The sequence below is a fragment of the Primulina tabacum genome, chromosome 13 (genome assembly GCF_025594145.1).
Source record: "Primulina tabacum isolate GXHZ01 chromosome 13, ASM2559414v2, whole genome shotgun sequence".
Taxonomy (NCBI): Eukaryota; Viridiplantae; Streptophyta; class Magnoliopsida; order Lamiales; family Gesneriaceae; genus Primulina; species Primulina tabacum.
Window position 1 is genome coordinate 36121652 of NC_134562.1, and position 13161 is coordinate 36134812.

Consider the following 13161-nt stretch of genomic DNA (forward strand, 5'->3'; position numbering starts at 1 on the left):
CGTAGTACGATTGATTTTATACGCTATCTAACAACTCAATAGCGGTCGATTCAAAATCAATTCGTTTTGTATTTTGGCACGATCAAATAATTAAAGTACAAGGGTCTCCTAGCAACTTGACTCTTTCGTGCAGCCCTAATTTCCAATGCCTCGATTTCCGAATTCCATCCACAAAGAAATAATAGACATAGCACGATTAGGAGCCCTGTACACACTACAATCCTGACATCAAGTAGAGTATAATAAAATACCTACTTAAACATAGGATACAACTTTCTAACACTTACCGGCTATAATAGGCATGTTCAACAATTAGGTCTTGGTTCCAACATCAAAGCCTTCTGGAAATGATGAAAAATATCCTACCACGAGATTCTGATCATCTATAATTGGTGTCGATTGCGGCTGAACTCAAATCCATGGCCTTCTCCATGTATAACCATCATCACCAATCAAAATTACACATTAGAATAAAAAGAAAGCTCATTCGTAATGGATCTGTAACCGGTAAGAAGGAGATTCAAGTCGTCTGCCTAAAGTATCAAATTTAAAGGTATCCACTTTCCTCTATGCCAGGCAGCATTTTGAAGTGTCCTGAAACCACTGTTTGCAGCACACAGGTGCGCTGCTCGATTATTCGGCATATAAGCATCAGCCACAGAGAGATGTGCTTCCATAATATGACGTGCTGTGAAACAATGAATCGTGTTGATCGTATTTGCAAGACCAAGCCAACACAAGATTGAAACAAAAACCATTCAAAGATTCCAACTAAAAGTCATGAAACATCCTTCAAAGTGGAGCAATTATTTGTTTCAGATTTTCCCCTCAAATAAAGCATAAACTATTATACGTCAGAACTATAGAATCCACAGGAACAAAACCAACTTCGATCATGGAAAATATAGTTAATAATATACATTGCTGTTCAGCAAAGTGCAGAATTATCCCAGCTACTACCACAAAATGGGTCATAAATATTCAAACAAAACAGAGAACATGGCAAAACTCTAAGATGGATTATGCCAAAACTGATAGCATACAAGATTTTTTCACAATAAAAAAAGAGGCATGTGAAAGTCTAACCAATACCTTTATCAAATCCATTCATGTCTTAGGTGAATTGCCTTCATCAGATCCATCTGACGAGGAGCTATCGCTATCAGAATCTGTGTTAAATTCAAAGGTAAGGTAAGACATTAACAGAGCATTTCACATAAAACAAAGTTAAAATTGCAACACAGGGCAGTACTATCTTAAAAATTGGCGTGAGCGGCGTGACAATTTTTCAATATCTTCTGGGTAAAATCGATTTAAAAACATATCAAGAAAAAGTGCACTTCTGACTCGTGGAAACCGATCACTCATTTCTTTTCTGGACAGGTACAAACTCGAAAAACATGAATTTGCTAAGAACTGCGTACAACAACAAAGATACCATTAAATATATTAACCTATTGACATGTAAAAGATAGAAGAGCAAATTGTTATCCTCTGCACAACCACATACTAGATATCGTTGGAACCTCAGCCAAACTTTTTATCTGCACGACAGTGTACTAAGTGGGGCACATTCAATTAACAGTTTTAATAAATTTTTTAAATGATAACTTTTGTCAATTTTATAAAGATTTATTGACTTCTATAGAATCTCATAAACTTATGTTGATTCACGTAGAATTTTTTCAAAGATTTGGAACCTTGGAAAAATATTAAAGGGTCTGGAAGCAAGGTATAGTGTAATAATTTACCGCTTGAAGATGATCCAGAATCACTGCTGGAACTACTCGAACTGCTGGACCTACTAGCACTATTTTCCTTTGTTTCACCTTCGGCAGCACGAGGCGCTGTACTCTTATCTAAAACTTTAAAAACAGAATCCATAAGTCAGATCACAGTTCCGAGTAACCCGGTTCACATTCAAACTAATATGGAACATAAGAATCAAATAATAAATTTGTACCTGCTTCCATTTCCAATTTGAACATCAGCTGATGCTGGTGTGGTATCCTGTAACGTGGTAAAAAAATCCACGACATTAGGGATCTTGATAAGCATGACAAAACTGGCAACGAATTCCAAACACCTGATTAACCCAAAAAAAAAAATACAAGACAGTCCCAGCTCCTACCGTCATCGCAAGTCTTTGATTAGCCACCATTCTAGCTTGCCGAGCTAGTTCAGCTTTTCTTTTGTATTTGCTCAAGCTCTTTTTGTAGTTAGTCACAAATCTATCAAGCTCCCATAGGGTTTCGGTATCAACTCGGTCAATGTCGACCTCAATCTCATCATCATTTTGAGAAAGAGCAGTGCTCCTCCTCTTAATGATCTGAACAATGGCATCAAGCTTTTCAGCAGGCAAGCTCTGAAGATTTGTGCTTAGTTTTTGCTTCTCATCGTAAGTCATGTCCCTTTTATCGGGATCCTTAGCTTTAGGTTTCTTTGGAGCAGGGGTTCTGCTGATAAACGATCTCTGAATTATGGGATCAACAGCCATAGGTGTTGCAATCAAATCTGGTCTATCCAAAGTTCTCATGTGTCCATCAGGAGCATATGGAGTAGGAGTAGCAACAGGTGCCGGGGCGTAAGACGGAACCAGAGCAGGAAAAGGAGCAGCAGCAGAGCTCAGGGCTGAAGTGGGGGCAAAATGAGACTGTGGGGCGACCTTTCGAAAGGTGGGAGTGGGCAACCCTGCATCCAGGTACATCTGATATTTCCAATAAGGATTATACTCTGTTTCTAAAATTTGCCACCTCTCTTCAAAAATCTGAGACAACTGTTCAGCCATAAAGTGGACGTCCTGCCCTTTGGGATTATAAGTCATGGCATTGTGAAACACAAGTCTCACATCCTCTGCGAACTCCCTAGGAGACTTGTACCATTTTTGTGACAATCTAGTTTTGATTGTGCCCAAATCCATTGGATGCTTAATGATATCGTGGTAATCATGCAAACCCAGCGCCTTGGCATTCACAGGCTCGTTAAAAACCCAACCATGATTGTGCTTCATCAACCTCTGAAGTAGGCTGCCACAGCTCTTGATCGCTCTCTTATCAAAGCCAAAACCAAAGCCAAAGGCATATTCTGATTCTCTGTGTTTCCTCCCTTTATTTGTCTTCAACCTCTTATTACTTTCGGGAGGCAGTCTGTCCTTTGCTAAAAGAAACTCTGATTTTCTGTAGAACTGATTAGCCTTTGGAGTTCTTTTCTCCTTTTCAACAAATTCACCGGGCCTCTGATTGTTGTCAATCACTGCAACACTGAGCTGCCTACCATAAGGCCTCACTTCTAAATTCCGTGCTGCAACCACATCAGAACTCATTCGTGCTAATCCTACAGTTCTACTTTCCAGATTTGCAATGGAACTCATATTTGAATTGACTCTCAACAACACCCTTTTGTCGACCAAATTGTTCCGGGCATGCTGAGGTTTGGAATCACCAAACCCACCAACACTACCAACCTCATAACTAACATAATTACTAGAATTTCTAATATTCATATCACTGATCGGATTATTATAAGATGACATCTGAATCTCCTTGGCTTCAAGCTCTTTTACTAGTCTCCTAACCTGATCAAGCTCACACTCTATCCTTTTCCTAAGCTCCTCAATATCATTCTTTGGAGTTGCTTTAGATAAATGAAATTTAATCCTATCCTCAACAGTGCATATCACCAATGGTTTAACATTTCCATTGCCACTCGGAACTTGAGTTGGGACTGGTACCAACTCTCCATCGCCCTGCAGATCATTTCTGACAGGAAGCTCCGCTGTCTCAACTTCCCTGGAATTCGATAAATCATTCACACTTGACAATGGTGATGCTACCCTCATATTAAGAGCTTCATTCCCATTTATCTTCAGCAGCTCACTTGTACTGTGGATGGGAGATGATTTTTTAAAATTCTGTGCGGCCTCGCTTGGAGGAAACGGGGAATCTTCAAGCTTCTGCAGCTCAGTAACTTGAAGGGCACCACCTTCTTGTGCTCTTTCCTGTGAAGAATTTACATCCTCAGCTGTCACTAGGGCATCAACAGGCAATGGAACATCATCATAGGATGGATTCTCAATGTGGACAGTTGTTGCATCTGGAATGCCAGGTTCGGAAGAGACAGGGTTACTGGGGTCCGCAGATGTGTCTGGGGAACCCTCGTTTCGTGTGGCGGACGAAATGGCAGTGACCAGAGAGGTAGTGGCGGCAGAAGAACCACTATCATTAACAGTTTCCTGAACTTTCTTGCGGATTCTTCGAGTATAGACTTTACTATGCGGCGTCCATCGAACCCTTCCTCTCGATTTCAAATCATCAACAGAATCATCGCCAATAGTCCCCGAAGCCATACATATAATCACCAGTAAACGATTGAAAACCCTAATTTACCAATAATCAACCTTAAGAACTGAAAACCCCCATTGCCAAGAACCTAGGGTTTTAAAAACCCTAGAAACAGACGGAAAGCAACCAAACGAAGGGTTTCAATGCATACGATTCAGAAAAACAAAAACAAAACCACCTCAATAAACTCGACACACGATTTTGCACAGACGAACAGAAATCCGATTTTCACAACACAAAACGAAAAATTAAATCCCGAAAATAAGCAACACATGAGAGATCCAAAGAGAGGATATCGATACTCTTACAGAATAATAATTAAGAGAAAACAATATCGAAGAAACAGAGAGTGATAAATGAATCAATAATTTAGGGTTTGTGGAAACGAAAGACGAAGAAGAGGAGGCCGGGGGGCGTTTTTCTGTTCTTCGATCCGAAAACACTACGGACTTTCTCTCTCTAGAAAAAAAACATTAGTTTCTCTCTCTAAATGACAGATATGTTTATATTTGGCCTTTAATCTCACGCGCTGGTTGACGAATGGATCCCAGAGCGGGCAGATGCCGCCACGTCACCGAATAGCGACGGATTTGATGACGAGACCAACGGGAATCTGTTTCGTTCGCGTGCTGGCTCACGCGCCCTGCCACGTAGAGGGATCTGGTACCACGTGTGGTTCATTTTCCATTTCGTTCTGAGTACTGTTTGATACGGTCTCACAAATCTTTATCTGTGAGACGAATCAATCCTATCAATATTTACAATAAAAAGTAATACTCTTAGCATAGAAAATAATATTTTTTCATGGATGACCCAAATAAGATATTCGTCTCACAAAATACGACTTGTGAGATCGTCTCACACAAGTTTTTATTTTTCGTTTTTGGGTATAAAATATTTTTTTAATGGTGTCTATTTAGTCAAGTAATTAAATAAATATTCAAATAATTCTATATAAAAAAATAGAGAGGTGAATTAGAAAGACATAATTGGATTTTATTTCTAATTTGGGAATTTTTAATGAAACACCACTTATTTAACTACTCTTTTGCATGTTAAGGTGGTAAATTTTATATTGTTGTGAGCAATAGATAAATTAAATTAAGCCAAGAAATTAAAAAAAAATGTTTATTTATGTGAAATTTATGGATCAAGAAATAATATTTTAGATAAATTACATATATCAGCGGTCGAAACACACATGTTGCAGGTGTAAGAAAACTAACGATGAATCCGAAGCGTAGATATTTAAATTTGAGACCGTTAATTTTATTGGGTGCAAAATAAAGAATAAGTGTTGCAGTGTAATTTGGATGAAAAATCAAATAAGACATAAGACGAGATTTAATTAAATTTGTAATATATCTTACATGAAAAATATATAGGGATATTTCAATAATTTTCAAAAAGAGAGACACGATAACACTTAAAATGTTTAGATACTTACATGTTTTTCATATAATAATAAATCGAACTATATATGCTTTTTCAAAAAATGCAAATCTTCGAAAGTGATATCTAAGTCGACCCTGCTTACATGTTTATGTCCCTTGATTTCCTATAGAAAATGTGGGATTAATTAGTTAAATTTTATTTTAGTCCATCGATAATGATAAAAAAGACTGTACCCACACGCATCGTGTGTACATTGAAACTAGTTTTAATAAAATTTACAGACATTGGAGGGGAATTTAATTTGTAAGAAGAAATGGCATGGAACTTACTACTTAGGGCATACATGCAATTAAAGGTAGCACACATGACACAGTGAAGAATACAACTCAAATGCCCATTTTAATACAAGCACTCAGTCACATTACATAAAGATACACTTGTTGCAAGTATGCTTTAGGTTAGGACTACATGTTCTCACCATCAACATCCACATTTAAGTTATATTCAACCCCACTTGCTCCTTACAATTAATGGATATAATAATAAACAAAAAGCCCAACTTTTGCTGGCTTATTTACAATTTTAGTCATTTTTATTATCGAATTTCAATGTTTTTCATATATCTTCTGGTTTTTTGCAATTTTATTTGTTTTTTATCTGAAGCGTTGATATGACACTACACATGTCAACATCACGTTGAAAAAATATAGCAGACTAAGACTTAAATTTAACAATACGAACGATCTAAATTACAAAAAATTAAAAGATCAAAATTATAAATTTTTTATTTTCTTTTCTTTTTTAAAAAATAAATTATTTCATTATAGCTACCACTCAGGCAAGCGAAATTGTTGGTTAGAAAAATCTTGAATGATTCTCATCTGCCAAAATTATATGAGGATGCATGATTTGGTCGACATATAATATTTTTAGCGAAGAGTCTAAAAATATATAAATTGTTTGATCAATGCATACAATATGATTAAGGTTGGATTATAAGAATTAAATTTGATGTCTATACTGCAACCCAATGTGTGAGGCTCATCGCTTTCGCATGATTGTGCATGTCTCTCTTCATTCAACATTGATAGAGAGACAAGCTACAAATTAAATACTCCAAGATTTTTAATATTTCTCGCTTCGTTATTCATGATTTAAAAATTTTTGAAGTAACAAATATATTTGTAACGATCATGAGTTATCTCGATCTTAAATTATCTCTAGAACAGAGGCGAATCCAGTATAGGACCCTGGGGGCGGTGGCCCCCCAAATTTTTTTAAAAAACTATTACTATATAAGATATATTTTATTATTTAATATATATATTATTTGACCATAAAAAAATAAAGTAACTATAAACGGCCTCTCCGAAATTTTTTAAAAAAATTATTACTATATAAGATATATTTTATTATTTAGTATATATATTATTTGACCATAAAAAAAATAAAGTATCTATAATTAGTTTAATTGTTATACACTTTCAAGGTTTATACATGTGGTCCGCGTTATAATCTCTGCAATTTTTTTCGAAAAACTAAATAACGGGCCTTTACAAAGGGTCAAAGGCCCAACTTAAAACTTTCATAGTTGGTGGTGAGCCGGCTCCCCCAAACATATAATCCTGGATCCGCCCCGGCTCTAGAGTCTTTTCTCGTAAACATGCTCTTTCTATGACATTCTACTCACGAGATTTCTCATGTGTCGTTACTCATAGAATATCTATATCCCTAGAAAATGAGTTCTTTAGTCACCATCGGTACTCAAATATAAGACATCAGAGATAAATACTTAAATTCATAAGTGCGAATATCAAGATCGAGATAGCACGTGGTTGTTAATATTATTAGTCAATACAAGTATGTTTAGCTCCTTCCTTGAATCAACTAGATTGATCAGCGGTTGCAATCAGACGATCCAATATTTAAATTATTAGATGCAATCAATCAATTAAAAGGGATACGATTGCGGTGTTTATTCAAATCCAATTATTGAAATTTAAATTAAAAAGAAATCGCAATATTATATGTACACTAGATATTATCATAATATAAAGTCCCTTGTCAACCCCGTTTTCTAAAAGAGATTTAATTTGGTACATCACTTCAATATATATTGCAAAATCACCAATGATTAATATTTTTGTGCATTGATAAGGCCAAATCTTACAAAGATTTTAAGGATTTGATTTGATAATATTTGTCCTTATCTATACTTTTTATCCCTAATCATATGCTTAATTGAATTAATAATTGTAGATTTAAATAAAAGAGGAAAAATGATTAAATTTGGAAATAAAATAAATCTACAAGACTTCAAAGAAAGAAAATACCAAAGGAAAAGAAATAAAATATTCTTATATTTTATTATCTTGATATTATTGAAGTTTTGATAAAGATTGAGTCTCATATTTGAAAATAAAATCTACAATCTTATTTACAAGGGTTAAGTTTGAGATGAGCTTAAAAAGAAATTGGAGGATTAGGCCCATGAAGAATTATAAAAAGCAGAGTACGTGAGCAGAAGAGGGAGGCGCAAAACAAAAGAAAAAAACCAGCGCGGAAGGGAGAAAAGAGAGGAGAGAAAAGAGAAGCGTATAGAAGGAAGAGACGGAAGAAGGCATCGCAGAAGGAGAGGGAAGGAAAAGAACAGAACGTACAGGAAGAAAGAAGCGCAGAAGACCGCGGAAGAAAGGAACAGAAGCTACTGTGATAAAAGCTGGAGGAATTCCTCACACACGCCTAAATCACAGAGAATTCCTCTTATTTATTTCTTTCTTTTGTTTTCTTCTATGAACTTAAATATGACTTTTCACTTCTATTTTGAATTCATGGAATAATTTCTTTAGGCTAAAACCACAATAGGACCAAACAATACTTTATTTGATATTTGTTTTATTTTCATTATATTATTTTTCTAGATTTTAATTATTGATTGATGTTAGTTTAATATTTCTTGTTAATAGCCTGATCAACTATTTACATGTATGTTGATTAATCACGAATCGGAAGATGATTGATTAAATATAGCAACAAAGACGTCATCAACACATGGTTAAACTGACTAGAAATAGTATTCGGTTTCAGTGTGCGGTTTTAGGTGAAAACTGAAATTCCACGAAGATTTAATGCATTTAAATCTAATTAAATTCAATTAGAAATAATTGGACTGTTAGACTTAAATAGGTTTATTAACTCGAGGAATCGTTTAATAAATAAATTTGGGGATTTCACCGTGATTGTCAAGAATTAAATAATTAATTGAATTTAAACACGTGTCAACATAGTAGAATTTGGTATCGTTGTGTGTCTTAGTTATTTATTTGAATTTGAATCCCTCATTTGATATCTGAATCCGTCGTTTTTAATTGCAATTATTTTATTTAAAGTTTAGATTAATAATCCACATATCATCTTTTTATTTATTTTGTCTAGCTTAAGTTAAGTGATATAAATTCTAGTAATTAAATATTAATCTCTGTGGGATCGATACTTGGACTCATCATCCATTTATTATAACTTGACCTAGTGCGCTTGCTATATTTATTCCCAACCGAAATCGTCGGTCATGCATCCAAAGGTTACTTCATGTAACTTACAATTTTTAGAAATGATGGAAGAACCATCAAAATAAGTAAAAAAAAAAAAAATACAAACAAACTACGCGCATCAAAAGATGCTAAAAATATAATTGATGAATTAATCGAAATATTTTGATTCGACTCGTTCATCACTTCAAGTTATGTTATATTTATTTATCATCAAGCCTAAATTGATATGCGAAGATAGGATATGAATAAAACAAGCATTTCTGACCTTAATCCAAAATGTTTGAATGGTATACTACTTTATACGAGGGACATTGTCTCCCATGGGAATGTTTTATTCCCAAAATTATAAGAATAGAAGACATTCCCTCAGTCCAAATTCTATACATAGATTTATTTTTTCTTGTTTTTAATTAATATACTTTATTAAACAAGTTTAGAAAATTTTGTAATTATTTTACAATTGATTAAATAAAATTATAATATAAAGTTTGTTTATAAACTTTATTTTCAATTTATTTTTTAAGAAATAAACAAATTAATATATTTGAGTTTAGTTATAAAACATTAGTTTGTGTGATGATAGATAGGGATGAAGGATTAAAATGAAATAGCCAGGAATTCGAAGGCAGGTCCAGCTAAAATGAAAATGAAAGGGAAAGAAAACAGCACTAGCACTTAGCGGCAACAGAGAAGGTTCCATTGATGATTCCTCAGTAATCTTTAATCATCATTATGCCCCAAACACTGCCACCCTCATCACTGTCATGAATTCCACTTATATACCATAGAGAGAAAGACAAACAAGAAGTATTTCCATTTTCAGTCAAGAGATTTAGTGTGAAGTTCTTGATTGACCAGCAAGACTACAGTATATCCTCTTCTTCAGAAGCAGTGGGGAGAGAAGACGGGTTAGCCAGCACCAGCAGCAAAAATGGTGGGTGTATTGAAGGACGCGGAGAGGCAGATTATCGAGAAATGGAGTGAAGAGCTGTGAGATAAAGTGTTTGGATCAAAAACTGGAACAGGGAAAGCATAATACTGTCAAGGGACTGAGTCTGGATCAGTTAACAGGGCCGTCGTCTCCGCTAAAGAAGCGCTCCTCGGTGGTGGAAAGAAGCCATCACCACCAATCATCAACATCAAGATTAGGCCTACGAAACAATGGAGGCGAGATTGTGGAGGTACAGGGAGGCCGCATTCTGAAGTCTATTGGCAGAAAAGACCGCCACAGTAAAGTGTGTACCGCGAAAGGACCCAGAGACCGCCGTGTGCGTCTTGCGGCACATACGGCCATCCAATTTTATGATGTGCAAGACCGCCTTAGGTACGACCGTCCCAGCAAGGCTGTGGATTGGCTCATCAAGAAGGCTAAAACCGCCATTGATGAGCTTGAGGAGCTTCCTGCCTGGAATCTCACTACCTGTTCTGAGCCTAACGCTAGTTCTGAGCGAGAAGAAGCCCAGGAAAATATTGGAGAAGAGCAACAACATGGGCTCCATCAGGCTAATTTGGTTGTTAGTAATATCTCTGGTCCTTCTAGTAAAAGGGTGATGACGGTGCTGGGAAGTGAAGATGAGCAGCTGGACTTGCATCAGAGAGGCAACGTGAATAATCAGAATGAACAAAATCTGACCTTTTTGCCGACATCTTCGGACACTGGTTTCTTTTCTGATTCCATCACTTCCTTTCCTATGGGTGCTTCTGCTCAATCTAGTTCATTATCTATGGAGTTTCAAAGCTTCCCAATTCCTTACTTTCTGCCTAGAAACAGTAACCAGAACCAAGATTTGAGGCTCTCTTTGCAGTCATTTCAAAATTCAGTTTTGCTCCACCACCATAACCAGCAGCGGCATCAGGATCCCAACCACCGCACAGAACAAGCACAAGTTTTATTGAGTGGGATTCCATTGGGATTTGATGGGACCAACGATTGGCCTGAACACCAGCAACAGCTGGCAGAACTCATTCGCCTCCAGAGGCTTTCAGCTTGGAACACCGGTGGAGATCCCGGGAGTGCAAGTGGTGGAGTAGCGGTTGCTACTCGATCCTTGTTTAATTCGCCACCAGCGCCTCAGCCTTTGCTGCAACAGCTGCTAGGCCAAAGTCAAAACTTTTCACAGAGGGGAACCCTTCAGTCCAGTAACACACCTTCGTTTCGTGCATGGATGGACCCATCAGCTATTTCAATGGCACCTGCTGAACACATTCAGCAGCATCACCATTATCCAGCAGTTATGCCCATGTATCAGTCATCTACACCGGGCATTGGATTTGCCTCAGGAGTAGGTAGCTTCTCTGGGTTTTGTATTCCTGCACGAATTCGGGGTGACTTAGAGGAGCATGATGGCTGTTCGGACAAGCCATCCTCTGCTCCTTCTGATTCTCACCGATAGGTATTAATCATGGAAGCGATAATATATTTGTTCTTCCATTAGCAGGTCATATTCTCTAATGCTATTTGTGTTTTATTAAATTCACATGTTATGCACTCCTTTGTTCTTGATGCCAATTTGTCTATTCGATTGAACTTGCTTTGCAGGTTTGCTACTTTTGTTACATGAAAACAAGGATATGTAATAGTTTCCATGTCTCAGCTTGTGGTGATGTTGGAAGAAAAGATGAAGTTTGAGTAGGTTTTACTCGATATAGCCGGCTGTAAGGTGAAGAATCAAAAGTTTAGTTTCAGGTTTTTTGGTTTCGATTTGTCACTTTATGTTATTTAGCTCATGTTTCCAGCTTTTGTTTCGTTGTCCATGAATGAATGGGCAAGTGGACTCAACTTGGTTTCAAGTTAATTGAATTCTTGTGCTGCTTCTATTTTCATCAATTTCCTATTGATACTGGCTTTCATAAAATTAGTTTAAACTTTTTATCACTTCGTTTAGAAAATCTTTGATGAAAAAGATACCTCATTGTGATTTCTTGATCGTTAGCTTTACTGCCTTCTGATTCATATCTCTCCGGCCCGCTTGAATTGACTCATCCTCTACATCTCCATCGCTGCCCGGTTCCGGGGGAACATAAGGAGAGAGGTCGTTTTCCACTGGTATGAAATGACTCGAAGATAAGGACATACAACAGTGCCTTTTGCAGTGGTTCACCATGTAGTACAAGGCTAGTAACTTGCAGTTATCGAGAAGTGAATCTTGGTTTCAATGGCCTACCGAATTGGCTGTGTTGGAATCGTTGGTTTTTAATGACAGAGATATCGAGCTCGAGTTTTAACCAGTGGATGCATGAAGATTATTTTTTAAAAACTATTTGGCAGCAAATACATAGTACACTATAATAATGCACGACCTTGAACTGATAGCTCTTCGTGTAAGGTTGGATGCCTTCGTTATCTCGACAGATATTTATAGTTCATCCTTCCACGTGCTTGTGAGGTTGGGAAAACATATCGTATTAAAATCAAATACTTTGAAAAATAAATATTATATTATATCTTCACAAGGCATAATATTTGTATACTAAGTTACACATGCATTGTGTGTGCATTGCTGCAATGATCCCTTTTTTAATATCAAATATGTCGCAGTATTAAAAATTTAAAATCATTTGGGTTTTAAGTTTTAGAGCTGTAGTATAATTTTTGTTTTTTAAAAAATGCAATTGTGATTTATTTTTTAATATAAAATAAAATAACTATACAGTATGCGAGACAATGAATCTAATTATTTAACAATTATGACTTAAAATTTATATACAGATTTTGGAACTAAAACTAAGAAAATATTTTAGTTCTGATTTTTTTCCAATATTCTTGAGAATCAAGATCATGTTTACATTTAAACCCTTAATATATAAATCTTAAATAATCTTATTTGAATTCTTAAATTTGTCTCATATATAATTTTTTAAAAAAATGTTAATAA

General features: G+C 36.0%; 2 protein-coding genes across 2 annotated transcripts; one reads left to right on the forward strand and one right to left on the reverse strand.

Moving 5' to 3' along the window:
* Positions 1–49: 49 nt before the first annotated feature.
* On the reverse strand, positions 50–4825 carry LOC142522085 (uncharacterized). Its single transcript, XM_075625243.1, has 5 exons — positions 2132–4825; positions 1964–2010; positions 1752–1879; positions 1093–1169; positions 50–688 (listed from the first exon to the last, which is right to left on the reverse strand). Exons 1-4 carry the CDS (start codon positions 4343–4345, stop codon positions 1108–1110), a joined length of 2451 nt encoding a protein of 816 aa, XP_075481358.1. The 5' UTR covers positions 4346–4825; the 3' UTR covers positions 50–688; positions 1093–1107.
* Positions 4826–4900: 75 nt separating this feature from the next.
* Positions 4901–12652, forward strand: LOC142522086 (transcription factor TCP4-like). Its single transcript, XM_075625244.1, has 4 exons — positions 4901–5003; positions 10110–10194; positions 10236–11679; positions 11826–12652. Exons 1-3 carry the CDS (start codon positions 4901–4903, stop codon positions 11677–11679), a joined length of 1632 nt encoding a protein of 543 aa, XP_075481359.1. The 3' UTR covers positions 11826–12652.
* Positions 12653–13161: the final 509 nt, after the last annotated feature.

What these genes read in the sequence shown, in the direction of transcription:
- LOC142522085 (XM_075625243.1), bottom strand. Translation starts at nt 4,345, where the DNA reads ATGGCTTCGGGGACTATTGGCGATGATTCTGTTGATGATTTGAAATCG. An exon ending in ATCAAAGACTTGCGATGACG is followed by an intron (nt 2,011 to 2,131) that starts GTAGGAGCTGGG and finishes ACCACGTTACAG; the next exon opens with GATACCACACCAGCATCAGC. An exon ending in TTCTGGATCATCTTCAAGCG is followed by an intron (nt 1,170 to 1,751) that starts GTAAATTATTAC and finishes AATTTAACACAG; the next exon opens with ATTCTGATAGCGATAGCTCC.
- LOC142522086 (XM_075625244.1), top strand. Translation starts at nt 4,901, where the DNA reads ATGCCGCCACGTCACCGAATAGCGACGGATTTGATGACGAGACCAACG. An exon ending in CTGCCACGTAGAGGGATCTG is followed by an intron (nt 5,004 to 10,109) that starts GTACCACGTGTG and finishes TTCCATTTTCAG; the next exon opens with TCAAGAGATTTAGTGTGAAG. An exon ending in GCAGTGGGGAGAGAAGACGG is followed by an intron (nt 10,195 to 10,235) that starts GTTAGCCAGCAC and finishes GGTGTATTGAAG; the next exon opens with GACGCGGAGAGGCAGATTAT.